General features: G+C 46.1%; 1 protein-coding gene across 1 annotated transcript in view; it reads left to right on the forward strand.

The window, feature by feature from the left end:
• LOC311188223 (saoe class I histocompatibility antigen, A alpha chain-like) overlaps window positions 1–14,547 on the forward strand; it is a gene marked incomplete at both ends in the record, with an annotated part of 296,532 nt that extends 281,985 nt beyond the window's left edge. The window contains one exon of the mRNA XM_084259373.1: window positions 14,504–14,547. Coding sequence (XP_084115499.1) covers window positions 14,504–14,547 — 44 coding nt within the window. The remainder of the gene's footprint in view (window positions 1–14,503) is intronic.
• Between the last annotated feature and the right edge of the window lie 6,381 nt (window positions 14,548–20,928).

The raw sequence follows: 20,928 nt of genomic DNA on the forward strand, positions 1-20,928 counted from the left end.
CGGGGACATTTTGAGGATGCGGTGGACTGTGGAGAATGTCGACACTTCCCTAACTTTGTTCATGATCATTTTCCTTCACAGTATGAGACGACTGCCTTTGGGGACCGAGTGATGCAGTATTTCTTCTCATCTTCACTTTTTGTCTCCATCCCTGCATGTACTTTGTTTTTTCCTGAGGAATAATATTCACTTCCCTATTGAAAGTAATAATCCAGATATGTAATTTTTTTCCTTAGCTTGTCATGTGGAATTGATGGATTAAGTTGAAAGATTCCAAAATTTGAGAATAAATAAAGAGACCTCAGGACTAGCCAGAACTATAAGTTTGCTGTGTTGAGTCTCAGGGAGGGGGGCGGGAGAGGCTGTGAGGGGCCGGGGCCAGGGAGGGTGGGGCCGGGGCCTGTGTCCAGTTGGTGCTCAGTGCGTTGTGGTCTTTGACGTGGTCACTCCTCAGAGATCATCTCACTGCTCCTTTATCCTTGTCCTTCAGTAGCACCTGTCCCAGCAGGACCTGTGATCACAGAGACTTAGACACCATCTAGGCCTGTCCTGTCTCCAGGAATGTGGGTGGAGGCTGCGTGTGGCTGGGTCAGTCTAGGCTCAGGCCAGGGTTTGGTCCTCAGTCTTTATACTCTGTGTGTTTGTATTTTATTTTGGTTTTTATTTTTTACATCTGTTCGTATTTAGAGACCAGGCCTCATGTCCTCTGGGTGTCCCTGTCTCTGACAGCAGCAGGAGGCATCTGTCATTGTCCCAAGAAGGCCCAGGGTGTCCCTGCACACAGGAGAATCTGGTGTTAGAGATTGATTTGCAGACTCATCCTGTTTTGGGCCTCATTTTAGAACTGTGTTCTGGATTATTTTTTCCATCTTTTCCACATCTTTTTATTTTTTTTAAGACTTATTTATTTATGCTTACAAGAACTGGGGTACAGGCCAGAGGTGCAGCAGGTAAGGATTCATAGAGACAGTGGGGAGCAGAACAGGCAGACTGACTGAAATACACTGCTGAGGGGAGCAGCGGGAGAGACAGGAGAGGCCTGCTGCACCATGTGGATAACCTCCCTGCCCAGGGATGGAACTCGTGCTGGAGTAGCTGCAGATTGCCTCATAGTGCAGATGTTTAACCCCTTGGGCCACCAAGGAAGCCCTCCACATCTTTTTTAAAGAACTAGTATTACTGGTATTAGTAAAGAGGAGGATTCATTTTTCATCTTAAATAAATCTTTTTGGATTTCTATTTCCTCTACAGTGTCTCCTTCTAACATTACCCTTAACTAACCCTGTCCAGAGTGTGTTGGAACAGGGAGGATGGCTGCTACCCAGCATGGTCAGTGTGGGCCTCACTCAAGTGACCCTTGAGAAAAAGTTTGATGGACATGTTCCCCACAAGGATGTGCAGGGAATTTCTTTCCAGGCAGGGCAACCTCCAGTGAGGATGCCTGAGGCAAAAATTTCTGTGGCTGAGATAAAGGCTGTTGGACCAAAAGGCAACTGAGATGGGATCTGTGTGCACCCAGATCATTCGAGCCTGGAGGATGTTGGGTCTGACTCTCTGAGTAAGATGTGATGTGACAAGACCTCCTGAACTGAGACCAACCTTTGTGACTACTCTCTAGTAGCCTCTGTCTGGCTGTTGTGTAGCATCAAAGGGTACAAGGTGGGAAGATAAATGTTGGAAACCAGTGCAGGTTCTAGACCAGAGAGGTTGGTGGCTTCGTTGCGGGAGGGGGAGGTGAATAGGAAAATAATAGGAATTGATTGGATCTGTGTGTATTTAAACATGGACTTTGCAGCATTTCCTACTGCTGGGGTGAGAAAGGGGTCAAGTATGACACCCAGTGTTTCAGACTCTGCAGACAGTGGTAGAGCCTGCAGTGACATGGGGAAGACCCCAGAAGAACCATATGTGGGCATCCTAGGCATTCAATTTGGGAAAGTTGAAGCTGAGATCTATTAGAAATGAAAGTGATGTTGAAACTGGACAGAAAAGTCTGGAGTCTAGATGAAATATCTGAGTTAAGGAAATAGACTTGGGAGATGATAGGATGTGAATGTTGTTTGCAGTCTTGAACTGGGAAGGGTGCCCCAGGTAGTAATGACTAAGGAAAAGAAAGAAGCAGGTTAAATTCCAGAACCCCAGGGATGAGTGATCTCAGCAGACACCCCCTAGAGCTGACTGCACAGTCTGGCACCATGTGGAGAAGACAAGGAGATCAAGGAGCCTCTACTTCAGTCAGCACAGGAGTCTCCTGGATGCTAGAAGTTCTAGATCAGAGCCTGAGATTCTATTATTGACTCCTTTCCTCACCTTAGGGATGGAGTATTGGGGTTGATTCAGAGGACAAGCTTTCATCCCTGGAAGCAGGAACAAATAACAGGGACTTTTCAATCCAAGGTTTCATCGAAAGAGACTGAGGGAAACTGTATTCTTGGGGGGCCTGGGAACTTGGAGACGTGGCTCTTCCCTGAGGCCTGTGTTCACCGTCACTCACTAGGGAGGAAATTTGAGGACCGCTAACATGACAGTGGACCTTGTCCTGTAGTTGCGAGCCCAGGAATCCCTGGGAAGGGCCTGGTGGAGCAGGAAAAAGGGCAGCTCTGGTCTCCTGTGCTCAGCCCTGTGGCCACACGGGGGCGCTGCCGCGCTGCTCCGGATTCTGGTGGAGCCGCCAGGACGGGGCGGGGGCTGCGGTGGGCAGAGTTGGGGGTCCTGGAGGGCGGCGTCCTGGGGTGAGATGCTCTGTGAGGAGTCAGAGAAGCAGGGCTCAGAGGAGAGGAGACTCCGGAGCCTGCCCTGGGTGTGAGGTTTCCTTCTTTTTCACGGAGACCCTCTCTCCAGTCCCTTCCTGGCAAAACCTGGGAAAACTGGACAGTAGATCATTTTTTCCTTCTACAACCTATAATCTTATTAGCAGTATTTAAAAGATACTAGTAAAATTATAGAAAAGTTGCAAAGGTAGTAGAGATGCTATATAACATACATCATTTCCAAACTGTTAACATCTCACATGACTAGTAAGTTATTTGTGAAACTAAGGAAATGATATTGATGCAGTTTCAATAAATCCACACTTTATTTGGGTTTCATTTTATGCTCCGACATCCCATCCAGGATAGCACATAAAGTCCCCACCAGGTCTCCTTAACATGCTTCTGGCTCACACTTTCTCAGACTTTCCTGCTTTTGTTGACATTGACATCTGTGAGGAGAACTGATGAGGAGAGCTGCTCTGGAGTAATGGCCTCAGTTTGAGTTCTTTTGCTCGGGACAATAGGTTTGAGGAAATAAGACCACAGAGGTGAAGTGCTGTTCTCCATCAATGCATCAAGTGTACAAATATTTTTTCCCCATTTATTTAGTAGTTACTGTTGTCTTTGGAAGGACGTCACTATGGGCAGCTGGCACTAGTGGGTGTTTTGCTGTAAACATTTACTTCTGTACAGGGTTAGTTTTCGAATATAAGTTTTCAAGTAAGTTGGTGAATAGCTGGGACTGTGCTCACTGGACTGCATGGCCAGTCTGTGATTGTCTTTAAAAGAAACTTTTAAAAATCTTCCCTGGTAACTGGCTTTGGATAGACCACCTGGCTCACTGGAGGGCTATGGTGTGTGTATGTGTGGTTATGTATATTCTTGACTGTAAAATTTTCTTTTGTGTGCATGTTGTCTAGGGAAGGACAACTTGTAAGACATTTCACAGATTATATCCAAATCATGTTAGGACCACCGTGGCACGTCTGTCACATGATGAACCTGCACATCATCATCTCTCATGGCCCTTGGCTTCCCTTACAGTTCACTCCTGGTGGTGTCTATGCTGGGGGTTTCAGACAAAGGTACCATGAGGTGGACACCATATTGTGTCCTGCAGAGTAGACCCACTGCCCTCAATATCTTCTGTTTTCTGAGGAAACAAAAGCAAAAATATGCCAGTGGAACCACATCAAACTAACAAGCTCCTACACAGCAAAGGAAACTGTCATTAAATGTAAACACATCATATTGAGTGGAAGAAAATATTTGCACATCATACATCCAAATTATATAAATAACACACATAACTCAACAACCAGAACACGATTAGCCCAATCAAAACATGGAAAGAAGAGCTAAGTAGAAACTTCTCCAATGATACATATTGCCAGTCACATGGAAAATGCAGATCACAAATGATCAGGGGAATACAGATCAGAATCACAATGAGACACCACCTCACACCTATGAGATGGCTCATATTAAAGACAAGAAACAAGTATTGGCAAGGGTGTGGGGAGAAGGAACCCTCATGCATTGGTGGGAATTGGTCCAGCCCTACCAGCCCCATGGAGAAAAGTTTGGAGTTTCCTTAAAATATTAAAAATACACCTGCCAGATGACTCAGATTTCTACTCCTTGGTATTTATCCAAAGAATGTAAAAACTAACTTGAAGGGATATATGAGCTCTATGTTCATTGCAACAATGTCTACAAGAGCCAAATTATGGAAACAACCAAGGTGCTTAACAACAGATGAGTGTGTAACAGGGTGGTCCCCAGGAGAAGGGGAGGTTCCAGGTTCCCTGCCCCAACCAAGGGAGGGTGGAGCTGAGCAGAGAGAAGAAGCTGGAAAGAATATTTGGTATAATATACACAATGGAATATTACTCAGCTGTGAAAAAAGATGAAATCTTGAATTTACAACACCGTGGATGGGACCAGAAGAAATCACGCTAAGTGAAACGAGGAGAGCAACAAATACCAGATGATTTCATTAATATGAGTAACATAAAGAAACAATGCAAAGGGGGAGATAATACCAAGCCAAATCCTTGGAGTCTGGCTGCACAACTGAGGCTACCAGAGCGGGTGAGAGTGGACAGTAAAAGGAGTAAGAGGGTCCGGAGGACTAGGGCTAGAGACTTGGGTACCTTGAAGGTGGGAGTGGTGAGGTAACACCTGAAGTGGTGTGAACCTGTCCCTCTGAATCATGTACAGTGTGTAAATGGATCTTACCTCAAAAAATACAATAATAAAATGAAACTCTTAAGAGAAAAAATAAATTGTCTCCTCCATCAATCACTGAACTAACTCTGCACTTCGCCTTCCTCTCCTCACTGTCATGCAGGGTGAGGGGCTGGATTCCCACAAGGTCAGAGGCAGGAGGTGCAGGGACTCCTGGGGCTGCTCAGACTCCGCTGAGTAGAGACACTGCAGAGAGAGGGCGGCTCTGAGGGGACCAGAGACAGAGGGTCAGAGTAACCCCCAGTGATGAGTGAGGATCTGGTTCCCAGTGTGAGGAATGAGTGTGTGTGTGTGTGTGTGTGTGTGTGTGTGTGTGACAGGAGAGATGGGCACACCATATAAGACAGTGGAAGGACAATTACACATCAAGCAGGTTGGAGCAGGACTTGAGGCACCAGAGGATCTGGAGACAGGAAGAGGTTGGGACTATTCCCATGGTTAGATGTAAGGAGCCTGGGTGGGGCCCCGCTAGGCTGTGGGGGCAGCTCCCCCTCACAGCTCCCTCTCTCCTCCTCTAATGCTCACTCCAGGCTCATCTCCTTTGGAGTCAGGGAGCTCCAGCCTGGCATTGCACTGTTTCCCAGGGCGTCACTTCCTTTGTGGGCTGCAGCTACTTTCTCTCTAGACCAGAGCTGGAGGGAGGAGTGTGTGCCCTGCAGGCCTGGCCCAGGAGCAGGATCACCACAGAAAAAAATGTTCCCATTCTTTAGTCTCCCTTGGCCCAGAACAGCTGACCCTGTGAGCCTGACAGGGACATGATTTCCTACGGCCTCTCCTGAGAACCTGCTCAGAAGTGAGTTAATCACCAGAGTCAGGGGACCTGCCAAGTGGGGTCCAATGGCCGCCTCCGGGGGTATAAGCAGTATGCTTACGACGGCGCCGATTACCATGCCCGGAACGGGGACTTGCGCTTCTGGATCGCGGCGCACACCGCGGCTCAGATCACCCGGGGCAAGTGGGAGGTGTCTGGAGTGGCAGAGCAGGAGAGGAACTACCTGGAGGACACGTGCGTGCAGTAGCTGCGCAGACACCTGGAGATGGGGAAGGAGACGCTGCAGCGCTCAGGTGAGAGGGGCCCAGAGGTCTCCCAACCTCCCTCCGGCCGGCTCCGCGTGGAGGGTGGAGTTAGGGTCACAGCAGCTCCCCCTCTCTGGTCAGGGGAGGAGGAGCCCCCTGGGTTTCCTGACTCCCCAGAGGACCCCACTTTTCCTCAGAGCAGTTAAGGAATCCAGTCCCTCCTGAGCCTGAGGGGAGACCAGCCCTGAAATCTCCCTTCACTGGATCCTTTTGACCCCGCAACCATTTGGGGAACCATCAGTGTTTCTCTTAGGGTCTTGTTATTGGTCAGGAAACACTTTCCTTTTTTCTTTTTCTTTTTTTAAATTAAATTTTCTTTTTTTAATTGTTTACATCATTGTTCACTTTAAAACAATATTTGCTTCCCTCCCACCCCCTCAGGTGTAGTCCCCATAGAGTTTCCTTCACCAATGCACCCATGCACCATCACCTCAGTCCCTTGTGCTCCTCCCTACCTCCCTGTGATCCCTCTCCCTCCTCCTCCTCTGCAGTATGTCTCTGATTTATAATTGTCCGTTTTTGCTTTGTTGTGTTTTGTACTGTTAATATTTTTTTACACTGATGTCTTATTTGGTTCCCCTATATTCCTGCTATAAGTGAAACTTTTTCTTTTTCCTTCTGGCTTATTTCATTGAGCATAATTCCTTCTAGCTCCATCCAGGTTGCTGCAAATGGCATGAGTTTATCTTCAAACTGCAAATGGTATGAGTTTATATTATTTTGCTGAATAATATGCCATTGTGTATATGTACCACATCTTCCTGATCCAGTCATCTATTTTTGGACATTTGGGTTGTTGCCAGGTTTTGCCTAATGTAAATAGTGCTGCAATAAACATAGGGGTACAGGTGGCTTTTTTTGGATCAATGTTTCTGTGTCCTTTGGGTAGATCTTTAGGAGTGGAATTGCTGGGTCATATGGTAGCTCAATTTTTAGTAGACTGAGGAACCTCCAGACAGCTCTCCATAATGGTTGGACTAGTTTGCATTCCCACCAGCAGTGTGGGAGGGTTCCTTTTTCACCACATCCTCACCAACATTTGTTGTTACTAGTTTTTTTGATATGTGCCATTCTTACTGGTGTAAGGTGGTATCTCAGTGTGGTTTTGATTTACATTTCCCTAATGATAAGGGATGATGAACATTTTTTCATATGTCTGTTGGCCATTTGCATTTCCTCTTTGGAGAACTGTCTTTTAAGTTCTTTTGCCCATTTATTGACTGGATTGTTTACTTTGTTTTTGTTGAGTCCTGTGAGTTCTTTGTATATCTCTGTGATCAGTCCCTTATCAGTTGTGTGGGATGCAAAAATTTTTTCCCAGTCAGTGGGGTGTCTCTCTGTTTTTGTTAATGTCTCTTTTGATGTACAGAAGGTTTTCAGTTTGATGTAATCCCAGGTGTTTATCTTTTCCTTGACTTTCTTTGCTTTGAGTGATGAGTATTTAAATATGTTACTGAGATGTATGTCTTATAGTGTTTTACTTATACTTTATATATTTTATGGTTTCAGGACTTATGTCCAGTTCTTTTATCCATTTTGAATTGATTTTTGTGCATGGTGAGAGTAGTGGTCTATTTTCATTTTTTTGCATGTGGTGGTCCAGTTTTCCCAGCACCATTTATTAAACCATTGCATGTTCTTTGCTCCATTGTCAAAGATCAGTTGTCCATGTAAGTGTGTCTTTATATCTGGGCTCTCTATTTGGTTCCGTTGGTCTGTGTGTCTGTTTTTATTCCAATACCAAACTGTTTTAATTATTATGGCTTTGTAGTATAGCTTAAAGTTTGGAAGTGTGATACTTCTATTCTCCTTTGTTTTCATCAGTAGGGCTTTGGCTATTTGTAGTTTTTTGTGGTTCCATATGTATTTCAGAATCAGTTCTATTTCTTTGAAGAATGCCATTGAGATTTTTATTGGAATAGTGTTGAATCTGTATATTGCTTTTGGGTGGATGGCCATTTTAATAACGTTTATTCTTCCAATCCATGAGCAGGGGATGTCTTCCCATTTCTTTATGTCTTCTTCTATTTCTTTTAACAGTGTTTTATAATTTTTTTGTATTGGTCCTTCACCTCTTTTATTAGGTTTATTCACAAGTATTTGATTTTTTTTGTTTTACTTGTAAAAGGGATGGTTTTCTTGATTTCTTCTTCTTCAGATTGATTGTTTCTGTATAGGAAGGTTACTGATTTTTGTGTGTTGATTTTGTATCCTGCTACTTTACTAAACTGCTTGATTATTTTGAGTAGTTTTTCTGTGGCGTTTTTAGGGGTCTCTATGTATATTATCATATCATCTGCAAATTGTCATAGTTTTACTTCTTCTTCCCCCATTTGGATTCCTTGTATGTCTTTCTTTTGTCTTATTGCTCTGGCTAGGACCTCCAGTGTTATATTGAAGAGCAGTGGTGAGAGAGGATATCCTTGTCTTGTTCCTGATCTTAAAGGAAAGGACTTCAACTTTTCACCATTGAGGATAATATTGTCAGTGGGTTTGTCATATATGGCTTTATCATGTTAAGGTATGTTCCTTCTATGCCAAGACTTTCAAGGACCTTCATCATAAATGGATGCTGGACTTTGTTGAATGCTTTCTCAGCATCTATTGATATGATCATATGGTTTTTATTTTTCTTTTTGTTGATGTGTTGGCTTACACTGATCGATTTTCATATGTTGAACCATTCTTGTGCCCCTGGGATGAATCCCACTTTATCGTGGTGTATTATTCCTTTGATGCATTGTTGGATTCTGTAGGCAAGGATTTTGTTGAGGATTTTTACATCAGTGTTCATTAGGGAGATTGACCTATAATTTTCTTTTTTGGTGTTGTCTTTGTTTGGTTTTGGTATTAGTGTAATATTGGCTTCGTAGAACATATTTGGTAGTATTCCTTCTTTTTCAATTTTTTGAAAGAGTTTGTGTAGGATAGGCACTAATTCACTGCTGAACTTTGGTAGAATTCATTTGTGAAGCCATCTGGGCCTGAGCTTTTGTTTTTGGGGAGTGCTTTGATCACTGCTTCAATTTCACTGCTTGTAATTGGTCTGTTTAGGTGCTCTATTTTATCTTTATCCAGCTTTGGATGATTATATCATTCTAGGAATTTGTCCATCTCTTCTAGATTGTTGAATTTGTTTGCATATAAGTGTTCATACTAATCTCTCATTATTCTTTTGATTTCTACTGAATCTGTTGTGATTTCTCCTTTTTCATTTATAATCCTAATTATATGTGTTTTCTCCCATTTTTTCTTTGTGAGCCTGGCTTGAGGTTTGTCTATTTTGTTTGTTTTTTCAAGGAATCAACTTTTGGTTTCGTTGATCTTTTGGAGTGTTTTTAAAATTTCTATTTCATTTATTTCTGCTTTAATTTTTATTATTTCCTCTCTTCCACTGGCTTTAGGGTTTTTTGGTTGTTCTTTTTCTAGTTCTTTGAGATGTGAGATTAGGTTTTTTCCTTTGAGTTCTTTCTTGTTTCTTGATGAGCCTGTATTGCTATATATTTTCCTCTTATTACTGCCTTTGCTGCAACCATACATTCTGGAAAGTGGTATCCTCCTTGTTGTTCAACTCAAAGTATTTTTTTTTTTAAATAAAGATTTATTTATTTATGCATGCAAGAACTGGGGTACAGGCAAAAGGTGTGGGAGGGTGCGAGGATTCACCAGAGTGGGGAACAGAACAGGCAGAATGATGAAGTACACTGCTGAGGGGAGCAGCGGGTGGCAGGAGAGGTCTGCACGCCATGTGGGACCCTCACAGGTGGCCAGGGATCAACTGGCGCTGCAGAGGCTGCGGGCAGCCTGGCAGCCCAGTGCTCAACTGCTGCACCACGGGGGAGGCCCTCAAAGTATTTTTTAATTTCTTCTTTGATCTCCTCATTAGTCCAGTGGTCTACCAGTAGTGTGGATTTCAGTCTTCATGAAGTGGGAGAGTTCCTTTTCATGATTTATTTCCAGTTTAATGCCCTTATGATTAGAGAAAATCATTGGAATGATTTTGATCTTTCTTTATCTGTTGATGTTTGTCTTGTGGCCCAATTCTGGAGAAAGTGATTGATTCTGGAGAATGATCCATGTGCACTTGAGAAAAATGTGTACTCAGATTTTTTTGGGTGCAATGTCCTATAGATGTCTGTTAAGTCCATGCATTCTATGTCTTTATTTAGGGCTCTAGGGTCTTTATTTGTTGTCTCATTGATCTGTCCATTGGTGAAAGTGGGGTGTTGAAATCTCCCACTATATATGTATTTTCTTTAATGTCTGTTTTCAGAGCTGATAATAATTGTCTAATATATTTTGGTGCCCCTTCCTTTGGTGAATATAAGTTGCTGAGTGTTATAGCTTCCTGATGTACTGTCCCCTTGATCATAATGTAGTGTCTGTCTATGTCTCTTTTTACCTTTTTTTAATTTGAAGTCTATTTCATCTGATATAAGTATAGCTGTTCCTGCCTTCTTTTTCGGTCCATTTGCTTGTAGGATTGTTTTCCATCCTTTTACTTCCTCTATGTTTACCTTTTGTGGTTAAATGTGTTTCCTGGAGACAGCAGAAGGTTGGATTTTGTTTATTAATCCAGCCAGCTACTTTGTGTCTTTTTATTGATAAGTTTAGTTCATTTACATTTAAAGTTAATATTGATATGTTGGCATCTGTATTTGCCATTTTGTTTGTCTTTTTTGTGATTTTTATTCCTTGCTTTATCCTGTTCTTGGTCATTCCTCTGTTGGTTTTGGCTTTATAACTTCTTGTAAGATTTTTTGGCGTGGGGGTTTAGTTGTAATGAATTTCTGGAGTTTCTGTTTCTGTGAGAAGGTCCATATTTTTTCTTCATAGAGGAAGGAGAGCTTTGCAGGGTTAAGTATTTTTGGATCACATTTCCTGTCTTGAAGTTTTTTGAAAATGTTACTCCATTCTCTTCTTGCCCATAGTGTTTCTTAGGAGAAATCTGAGGTTAACCTGATTGATTTTCCCTTATAAGTTATCTGTTTCTTCCCCCTTGCCAGTTTCATTATTTTTTCCTTGTCTTGGACTCTTGCAAGCTTTACTATTGTGTGTCTTGCTGTAGTTTTCTTTTCATTGTGGTAACTGAGATTTCTTCTGGCTTCTTGTATGTCTATATTCATCTCCTTTTTCATGCTTGGGAAGTTTTCTTCAATTATCTCCTTGAGTAATTTCTCAGTTCCTTTGTCTCTCTCCTCACCTTCTGGAACGCCTGTAACTCTTACATTTCCTCTCTTCATGGAGTCTGTGGTTGTCTAAGGTTATCCTCATTCTTCCTCCTTTGTACTTCTCTTTTTTCTCTTTTACGTCTTTTTATTTCTGTGTCTTCAAGAGTACTGATCCGCTCTTCTATTTCATGGATTCTGTTTTCAATGTTTTTCCAAGAGCTCTTTGTCTCCTCCAGTAATCTTTTAAACACCTCCTTTTTTTTACTTCCTTTCTTAAGGTCTCCTTTTCATGCTGCAGTTCATTGATTATTTGTCTCATATCATTATACTTTTTAATCATGCTGATTCTAAATTCTCTATATGAGAGGCAGAGTTCTTCCATGTCATTATTGTTGAGTTCTGGTGACTCATTTTCTTTTTGTGGTGTGTCCTTCCCCTGCAAGCTTGCTCGGTTATTTGTATTTTTCCTTCTCCCTGCTGTTTGCTTTCTAATTCTTTGTATTGAGACATTGTGCCACTGGTGTTGGTGGTCATCTCTTTGGATTGCTCCTTCAGGGGTGTTGGAAACTGTTTACCAGACTGAGACCAGCGCTGTTAGGCCAAAACTCCACCAGGGTGTTGGTGCTGTGTCTGTGTTGCTAGGCGCTATTACAGTTCCCTCCCTCTGTATTTACTCAGTTCCTGCAGGGATCAGCTAGTTGGTGATTTTTCTCTGGTCACTAGGTGGCGCCAGAGACCTGTACTTGCTGACCTATGCTTTTCCCCTGTAGTTCTTTGAGAAATGGTGGGGGCGGGGAGCAACTTGACACAGGGGCTATTGCTCACTCTGGGTGCTGTGTCTGCCCTATGTTCACCTTGTGCTATGACCCTGACTGTGTGGATCCCACGCCCTGAATTCTCCTCTCTAGTTCTCAATCCAAAAGGCCATCTGTCGCCCTGTGCAGTGCCCACTGTTATGGCACGTCCCATACCCCAGATCCGGCGTCTGGCTCTCAATTTCAGAATGGGCCTTGCTCAAAGCCTTGTTTCCTGTTTGCATGGCCCACCCCCTTTCAGAGCCTGAGGGTGGTTTTGGAAACCCTGGTTTCCAACTATCAGGAAGTTGATCACTGGGTGGCGCCAGAGATCTTTCCTAGTGTCCTTCCAGAGCTCTGCTTCCTGCCTCCCCACCCCCCATCCATTGGTCTCTGGGGAACTGAGTGGGGGTTAAGTGGAATGGCTCAATGGCATGGTGGTGCTGTCTCTGCCCTGCGCCCCGCCGTCGTGGGGATCGCACACTCAAATTTTGTGCCCTGGTTCTCAGCTCTGAAGCACTCAGATCCTGCATGTGGGTGGTAGCCCAGATCAGTGTGTGCAGTAATGGCGCCTTTTATACCCTGCTGCTGTTACCGGGTGCCTGATTTTTGATTACCCAGTGAGGGTTATTCACCTCAGTGAGGGGTCCCGGCATGTCTCCCCACAAACCTAGGTCGCGAGTGTGGGGAACTGGGCAGCCATGATCTGTGTATGCTTTTTGGGTGCACCTGTGCTTTTCCGCACAAGCTTACTAGCTGGCCTTTGGCTGTTTACAGGCCTCTCTTTGGAGTCCTTAGAGGACGTTTTTCTGATCTGACTCCAGCTTTTCTTAGTTCCCAGGTCAGGAGCAAAAGTCTGTGCTCTCCTCCTTAAATAACTGCTTCCTCCTATCCAGAACTGTCACTTTAATTCCAGAAGTTTCTCTTTTTTTGTTAAGATTTATTTATTTATGCATACAAGAGCTGGGATACAGACCAGAGGACTCACCAGAGACAGAATGGGGAACAGAACAGGCAGATTGACCGAAGTACACTACTGAGGGGAGCAGTGGGCGAGTCAGGTGAGGTCTGCTGCGCCATGTGGGTTGCTCCCTGGCAGGCCAGGAATGGAACTCGTGCTGCAGATTGCTTACTAGGTTACATCTTAACCCTTGTCCCACCAAGAGGCCCAATTCTAGAACTTTCTAAGGAATAGGAGATTGTTCCAGACTCCCCTGACTAGGCTGGTTTCTAGATTTTGTGCTTCCTCTTCTAAACGCATTGTCCTGTCCATTCTGAGAATGGTCACAGGAGGCTTTTTCAGGGTCCATGAGGTTTAAAAACTCAAAGTGTGAAATTTCTCATCCTTCTTCTCAGATGCCCCAAAGACACACGTAACCCACCACCCCACCTCTGACCAGAAGGTCACCCTGAGGTGCTGGGCCCTGGGCTTCTACCCTGCAGACATCAGCCTGACCTGGCAGTGAGATGGGGAAGACCTGACCCAGGAGATGGACCTGGTGGAGACCAGGCCTGGGGGGATGGAAACTTCCAGAAGTGGGTGGCTGTGGAGGTGCCTTCTGGAGAGAATCAGAGATACACGTGCCATGTGTAGCATGAGGGGCTGCTGGAGCCCCGAGTCCTGACTTGGAGTAAGGAGGGAATATGGGCTCAGAGCTTCAAAGGGGCATCAAGAGCCCTCTGGAGACCTTCAGAGGGTCAAGATTGAGGCCTGGGTCTCAGGTTCTCACCTTCCCTTCCCTTCCCTTCCCTTCCAGTGCCTTCATCTGATGCTCCATCCCTATCTGATGCTCCATTGCTGGCCTGGTTCTCCTTGGAGCTGTGCTTGCTAGAGCTGTGTTGGCTGCAGCTGTGATGTGGAGGAAAAGCTCCCAGGTAGGGAAGGGAGTTGCTGGGATCTTGTCCACTGGGGGCTTGCAGGCCACAGGTAGAACTTGCCCTACCTGGTAATGGGAAGTACCACCCACACACTTGTGTTGCCCAGTCTGGAGCTGATTGCTGACCCTCTTTTTAAAGCATTTTTGAAAATGAATCACAAACTGTTTACCTTGATAATTCTGGTGATGGGGCCCTGATGCCAACAAATGGCAGAGGGGAGGACCCTGCTGAAGGTAGACCCAGGAAGAAGTTGGTCCAGTCCCCCCTCCTTTCCTTCTTCATCTTTCCTGGTCCTGCCCTAAGTGTCCAGTCATGGTTCTGGAAACTCCCCAGTGGTCCAGACTTGGGGATTCCTTTAGGACTTCATGGGCTGATTCCTTCCTGGTCTCACATGAATTTTCTTCCCATAGGAGGACAAGGAGGAAGCTACACTCAGGCTGCAGGTAAATGTGGATCAGGGGTTGGTCCCTGAGCCCCTGGGGATAGCATGGATGGAGCCCATGGGGGAGTCACCCTCATCAGTCCCTCTTGTGGCCTCATCTCTGTGGCTCTGACCAGATTCTGTTTTGTTGTCCCCCAGACGGCGACAGTGCCCAGGGCTCTAATGTGTCTCTCAGCCCCTAAAGGTGAGACCCTGAAGGCCTGTGGTGGAAGGGGCTGGGCAGAGAGGATAGGACCAGGTTATGGGGAAGCTGTGAGGGGGATATACTGAGGATGAGGTAGACAATGGAAAATGTTGACACTTACGTGTTTCTTTGAATTTTTTTATGATCATTTTCCTTCACAGTGTGAGCCAGCTGCCTTGTAGGGGCTGAATGATGCAGGATTTCTTCTCACCCCCACATTGTGACTTCAGCTGTGCTGGTTTCCTTTGCTGCAAAAGACATAGGAATGTGTTTATTCTTACCAGATAATGTGAGGAGGTGGGGAGACTGCCCAGCCCTGCCTACCATGCCCACCTGTGTCTCTCCTTGATGACTTTCCTGCTCCAGAAGAGGCAGCTTAGTCTGCATCTACCCATCTTTGTGTTTTCCTCAAGAATAGTAACTACTTCCCCATTGAAATAATAGAGTTCTAAAATTACTTTTTGTAAGCTTGCCCGATGGGTTTGGTGGGCTAATAAAAATGATTTCCAAAATTTGAGATGAAATAAATAGAAAATCTTCCAGAATCACGTGTTTGTTGTGCTGAGTCTGTGCAGGTGGGGGCGGGAGAGGCTGTGAGGAGCCGAGGGGGACGGGGCCTGTGTCCAGTTGGTGCTCAGTGCATCGTGGGCTTTGATGTGGTCACTCTTCAGGGGTCATCTCTCTGCTCCTTTGTCCTTGTCCTTCAGGAGCACCTGTCCCAGCAGGGCCTGTGATCACAGGGACTCAGACCCCACCTGGCCTTGTGCTGTCATGTCTGGGCAGGGAGTGCTTGTGTGGCCAGGTCAGCCCAGGCTCAGCTCAGGGTCTAGCCTTCTGCCCTCAAATTTCTATGTATTTCTATCTTGCTGATTTTGGTGGGTTTTTTGTTTTTGTTTTTTTTTTTTTTTGCTTTATGCCTATTCTTTTTCATGTTTAGAGACCAGGCCTCATGTGCTGTTAGTCCCTGTCTGACAGCAACAGGAGCATCTGTCATTGTCCCTACAAGGCCCAGGGTGTCCCCTGCACACAGGAGTCCAGTGAGATGAATTTCCAGACTCATCTGATTTTTGGCCTCATTTTAGGACTGTTTTCTGGATTATCTCTTCCATCATTTCCAACTCTCTTATTAAAGAACAAAATCCTGTCATTACTAGAGAGGAGGGTTTGATAATTTCTGATGGATTGAGATATGTTCCTGATAGATTTCTGTTTTTCTCTACAGCTTCTCCCTGTAACCCTGCCCTTAAATGTGGTAACCCCAGTGCTGGTGCTAATTGAGACCCATGGGTTGATGGAGTCAGTTACCTTCATAGTTGACAAAAAAATGGGACCCATAAGCCTAGGAACCCGGGCCTCCCTGGTGGCCCAGGGGTTAAGTCTTAGTGCTATCACCTCTACACCCCAAGTTAGATCCCTAGCCAGGGAGCTAACCCACATATAGTGCAGCAGACCTCTCCTGTTTCGCCTGCTACTCCCCTTAGCAGTGATTTTCAGTAAATTTGCCTGTTTTGCTCCCTACTTTGTCTCTGGTGAATCCTCACACCTATACCACCCCCGCACTTCTGACCTAGGAACCTCTTTCCAAAAGAAATAGACCTGTGCAATGTGCCACATAGGCAAAAAGACACTCTCTAGAACAGAGAGGCCCTACACTGATGACACAGTGATAATTGTTGCACCAGATGTGTGACTCACTGCTTTTGCATCTAGGAAAACTTAATGAACTAAAAACATGCACAACTTGCCGCCTGCAGAGAGTGTGTCCTAGTGGGGAGGGGAGACTGGGGACTCTGTGACAGTAGACCAGCCAGTAAACCACACAAGTCTGGTTAGAAGTGGGTAGAGGATGTGGAAAGGTGACCAGAGTCAGTGTGTTGGGACAAGATGGTTTTCTTCCCAGTGTAGTCAGTGTGGGTCTCACTGAAGTGACCTTTGAGAAGTCTGATGGCCACATTGCCCACAAAGATGTGATGTGCAGGAAAGTTCAGTCCAGGCAGGACAACCTCCAGTGTAGATGCCCGAGCAGGAATGTGACTGTGTGACTGACATGAGCAAAGAGGCCAAGGGCTGAGCAGAGGCCAAATGAGATGGGATCTGTGTGCACGCAGATCATCCAGGCCTCGAGGATGTTGGGAAGGTTTGACTCTGTGAGTAAGATGTGGGGTGACAAGACCTTCTGAACAGATATGCACTTCTCTCTGGTAGCCTCAGTCTGGCTGCTGTGCAGCATGGAAGGGTGAGAGGTGGGAAGAGAAATGGAGGAAGGCAGTGCAGGTCCCAGGAGGTTGGTGGCAGTGACAGGACTGTGCATATGTAGACCTGGACTTCACGGTGTTTCCTACCAGCTGGGTTGTGAGAAAGGGGTCAAGGATGACATTCAGTGTTTCAGACTGTGCAGGTAGACTGGTGGAGCCTCAGTGACATGGGGAAAACTCCAGAAGACCCATATGTGGGCATCCCAGGCGTTCACTTTAGGAAAGTTGAATCAGATCTATTAGAATTGAAAGTGATGTTGGCAATTGGACAGAGAAGTCTGGGGCACAGGTGAAATATCTGAGGTAAGAAATAGATCTGGGAGGTGATGTGATGTCAATGATATTTAAAGTCTTGAGTATGTAAGGGTCACCCAGGAAGTGATGACTCAGGGAGAGAAAGGAGCAGAATTAAACCCCAGATTCCACAGTGATGAGCAATCAGAGCAGACACCCCCCAGAGCTGCCTGCACAGTCTGACCCCACATGGAGAAGACACGGAGACCAGGGACCCTTCACTTCAGTGAGCACAGGAGTCACCTGGACGCTCATGAAGACTCAGAAGGTCTAGAACAGAGCCTGAGAGTCTATTACTTGGCCCCTTCCCTCACCCTATGGATGGAGAATTTGGGGCTAATGTTCATGAAGAGGCACTTTCTTCCCTGGAAGCAGGAACAAGTAACAAGAACTCTGGAGTCCAAGTTCTCATCCAAAGAGATTGAGGGAAACTGTATAATTTGGGGACCCAGAACGGGGGAAGCAACTGTTATGACCTAGACACTTGGCTCTTTCCTGAGACCTGTACCCATAATAACTCACTAGGGGGTCAATTTGAGGGCCCCTAACCTGATAGTAGGCCTGTCCTGCCACTGGGAGCCCAGGGAGCCTGGGGAGGGCCTGGCTGAGCAGGAGAAAGGGCAGCTCTGGTCTCCTGCGCTCAGCCCTGTGGCCACACGGGGGCGCTGCCGCGCTGCTCCGGATTCTGGTGGAGCCGCCAGGACGGGGCGGGGGCTGAGGTGGGCAGAGTTGGGGGTCCTGGAGGGCGGCGTCCTGGGGGTGAGATGCTCTGTGAGGAGTCAGAGAAGCAGGGCTCAGAGGAGAGGAGACTCCGAAGCCTGCCCTGGGTGTGAGGTTTCCAGCTTTTCTCCCCTGTACCCCTCTCTCCAGTCTTTTACAGCAATACCTGGGAAAACTGCAAAGTAGACCATTTTTCCTTTCTACAACCTATTACTTTATTGAGGGCTATTTTTAAAAATTACATTAAAACTTGTATTTGCAGAGAATTTTCTTTTTTTTTTTTTTTTAGAAAGTTTCTTTTTTTTTTTTTTGGTTTAATTTATTTATTTATACAAGCACGGGGTACAGTCAGAGGCGCGGGAGGGTGAGAGGATTCACCAGAGCCAGAGCGGGGAGCAGAGCAGGCAGAAGGACCGAAGGACACTGCTGAGGGGAGCAGCGGGCGGCAGGAGAGGTCTGCGCGCCATGTGGGACCCTCCTCCGGTGGCCGGGGAGCAGCCGGGGATCGAACCGGCGCCTCAGAGGCCGCGGGCAGCTTCGCAACCCAGCGCTCAACCGCTGCGCCACCGGGGAGGCCCTGCAGAGAAATTTTCAAAGGTAGCTTTCCTTTATTTCCTTTATATCCCACACTCTTTCCCCACATAGTTAACATCTTACATGGCTACAGTGTTTCTGTGCAGCTAATGACAATACTGACTCACGTTTACTAAACTCCATGCCCTATTTGCAGTTCATTAATTTTACTTTTCATGTGTATGATCTCATCCAGGATCTCAGTAAGTTCCAGCTATGTCTCCTTCAGGCGCCTCTAGCTCAAGCAGTTTTTCAGACTTTCCATTTTTTGGTTGAGTACCGTCAGGAATAATGTCCCTGAATTTGAGTTTTTTCCCTGGGCAGCTCACACATAGTGAGCTATAAACATTTAGATGTTGTTCTGCTATAAACATTTAGATACATGTACGGTTTTTGTACAAATACAAGTTTTCAGATCAGTTGGGTAAATAGCTGGGCCAGTGCTCCCTGTACTGTATGGTGGGTCTGTGTTTGGCTTTAAAAGACACTTTCAAACCTCTTCCCTAGTGACAGTGCCACTTTGTATATTGCCACAATGAATGAGGGTTCCTGTTGCTCCTGGTCAGGACTTGTTTCTATGAGGTTTTTGATATTTTCCTGCTAGTAATTTTGTGATGACACATCGTTGTTTGTATTTGTCTTTCCCAAAACTCTTGACTCTGTCACCTAGATGTGGGCACCTCTTTGGGCCTTGAGATGTGAACCCCTGCCCCTCCCTCACATTCCTTCACCCCTTGTACATCCCAGCACGCCTCCATCCAGGGAGTGAGTTGTTTGGGGTGCCGATTCCCCTGACTCCGTTGAGAGCCTCCTAGAACAAAGTCTTCTGTGCAAAGACATTTCTCGTGGCTTAGAGTTTGGCTTTGTCCACTCCAGGGAGAGGCCTGGTTGTGTCCTTTACAATGTGGTGACTTTGCTCCAGATCCAGGGACTCGGATTTGCTGACCACGTCAGATCCCTGACCCCTCACACTGGGTGCAGGAGAGGGTGAACACAGACATGACTGGGTGGACCCTTCAGCCTCCCCTCCACTCACAGTCCCTTCATCTCCCCCAGTGTTTGGATTTCATATTGTCCCAGCACAACTTTACTCTCCTGACCCCACAGCTCCTCAGCAGGAGATGCTTCCTGAAGTCTGTCCCCTATCACCCCCTCCCTTCCACTCCTACGTCAGCCTCAGGGCTTCTCCATCAGAGCCAGCACTGTGCAAAGGTTGATTCTAGAACACTCTCTCTTCCAGTGACAGGACTCACTGCTATAAATCCCAGCATTCCCCTCTCAGGTCTGAGCTCTAATGTCACCTACAGGAAAGTCTTCCCTGAAGATAGCATTTTATATCACACCTGGCTCCCTCATCTCCCCTACCTTGTTGGTTCTCTAAATCTCCCTTTACTGTTTGACCCTGATTACTGACAGTTGCTTTATTGTTTATTGTCAGGTGTTCAATTTGTGTGTTAACTCTGGGAGGGGAGGGATCTTACTTCCTTTGTTGAAATATCCCAAATTGCCCAGATAGTGCCTGGCACACAGCAGGTGTGGAGTAAGTATGCTAATGAGTGAGTGTCTGGAGCAGAACCCCTTAAAGCTGAGTGTGGCTGGGGCAGGAAGAGAGACAGTTCTCTGGTATGGGATGGGACTGGGGGTGCCTTGGTGCTTGGATGGGAGGGAGCAACTCACTGGCTCACTCCAGATGAGGAGCCAAGCAGCCTCTCAGAAAGGGGCACACCACCAAAAGTGCTTGGGGTCAGAGCACCTGCTGCCTCTGCAGATCTGCACCAGAGGGTGCTCTGGCCAGATGGCAGGATTTCAGGCCCTGAAGTCCTTCTGGTCCCAGACTTAGGTCCAGAATCCACTATTCTGCCCAAGTAAAGGTATTGTTACAGGGCAACCCCGATATAAAATGGGTTGCCTGACTGTGGGCCCTCACCCTTGCACTTAAAAGGGACTTATTAATACTCCACTGCAGGCGCACACAAAAAGTTAATAAAAGGTTTATTTACAAGGGAAGGGGAATGAGGAAATGTACAACTCAGGGAGAAAATAGGGAGATAAAGTCTTAAATGTGTCCTACCCATTCCACTGACCTGGAATCCCAAAGGCATGCTGATAGTTGGCGGCAAGCCAAGAGCCGTGAAGTGAAGAGAGAGAGAGACCTCCAAGGCCCAGGTGTCTGGTTTTATACCAAACCTGGCTGCTTAACTCCACCCTCAGGTTCCAGCAACCCTCCCTTTGGTGATGATGGGGTTTGTCTTTCCCAATGTCTTGATGGCTTTGGTCTGGAGTGGGGGTGGAGTCCACAAAGCCTGTATGGAATTAGCTCAGGACATCCCTTCCCCCTAACAGTATGACTCAGCCATAATATACGGGGTCCTGTGACCCTGGACCCTTATGGTCAAGCTCCTGAGACTGTCCAGGGGGGTGATGGCTGTGAGCTGAGATGGACTCAGACCTGGCTGTGAGGGCCCAGCACAGGGAGGGGCTCTGGAATCAGGGGTGAGGGCACAGGGCCACCCCATTCAGGTGGCACAGGCCTTGAG

This window comes from Talpa europaea, assembly GCF_964194135.1.
Source record: "Talpa europaea genome assembly, chromosome: 2".
Classification (NCBI taxonomy): domain Eukaryota; kingdom Metazoa; phylum Chordata; class Mammalia; order Eulipotyphla; family Talpidae; genus Talpa; species Talpa europaea.